The sequence below is a fragment of the Trypanosoma equiperdum genome (assembly GCF_001457755.1).
Source record: "Trypanosoma equiperdum strain OVI genome assembly, contig: ctg_1240, whole genome shotgun sequence".
In the NCBI taxonomy this organism is placed as follows: domain Eukaryota; phylum Euglenozoa; class Kinetoplastea; order Trypanosomatida; family Trypanosomatidae; genus Trypanosoma; species Trypanosoma equiperdum.
Genome location: NW_027123217.1, coordinates 1 through 564, shown reverse-complemented (window position 1 = coordinate 564; position 564 = coordinate 1). Strand labels below are relative to the sequence as shown.

The window sequence follows — 564 nt, the reverse complement described above, 5'->3', positions numbered from 1 at the left end:
ACAATGTCTAAGAAACTAGCATCCATTACCTGCAGAGCTTCATCCATATTATTCATTACTTTTTCCATTTTCACATATGTGTTTTTTATATTTTCCATATCACTTCCATTAACAACCCCTATCTTCTCCAGACCCTGCACTATTGCTTTCCATGTCCTCCCCTTTACACCATGCCGATGCCGCCACTCCCGAAACTTATCTACCATTCCTGTCGCATTTTGGTGCTTTTTCTGAATCTCAGCACTCACAGCCCTTAAGGCATAACTGAGGTCGCATAACATTTCAGCTCCCTTGAGAGTCATGGCCTTTCCAGAAGGCTGCCCCTCCACTGTCCCGGTGACAATGCCAAACACTGTCAGACACACTGCAAGAAAAAGTGATATCACCCTCATTACCTCTCTAAAAACAAAACAAGTTTATATGGTACAATTGATTACAGTTACATCTCATTAGAAATTAACACGCACATGCACACACATTTATATACACACCATACCATTTTACATACAAGAAAACGCGCAAAAAACATAACAAACATAACATAACATATTTGGTAATGTAATA

At 39.4% G+C, this 564-nt stretch overlaps 1 protein-coding gene across 1 annotated transcript in view; it reads right to left on the bottom strand.

Moving 5' to 3' along the window:
• TEOVI_000538600 (expression site-associated gene 11 (ESAG11) protein, putative) overlaps positions 1–392 on the bottom strand; it is a gene marked incomplete at both ends in the record, with an annotated part of 1,116 nt that extends 724 nt beyond the window's left edge. The window contains one exon of the mRNA XM_067220805.1: positions 1–392. Coding sequence (XP_067076906.1) covers positions 1–392 — 392 coding nt within the window.
• Between the last annotated feature and the right edge of the window lie 172 nt (positions 393–564).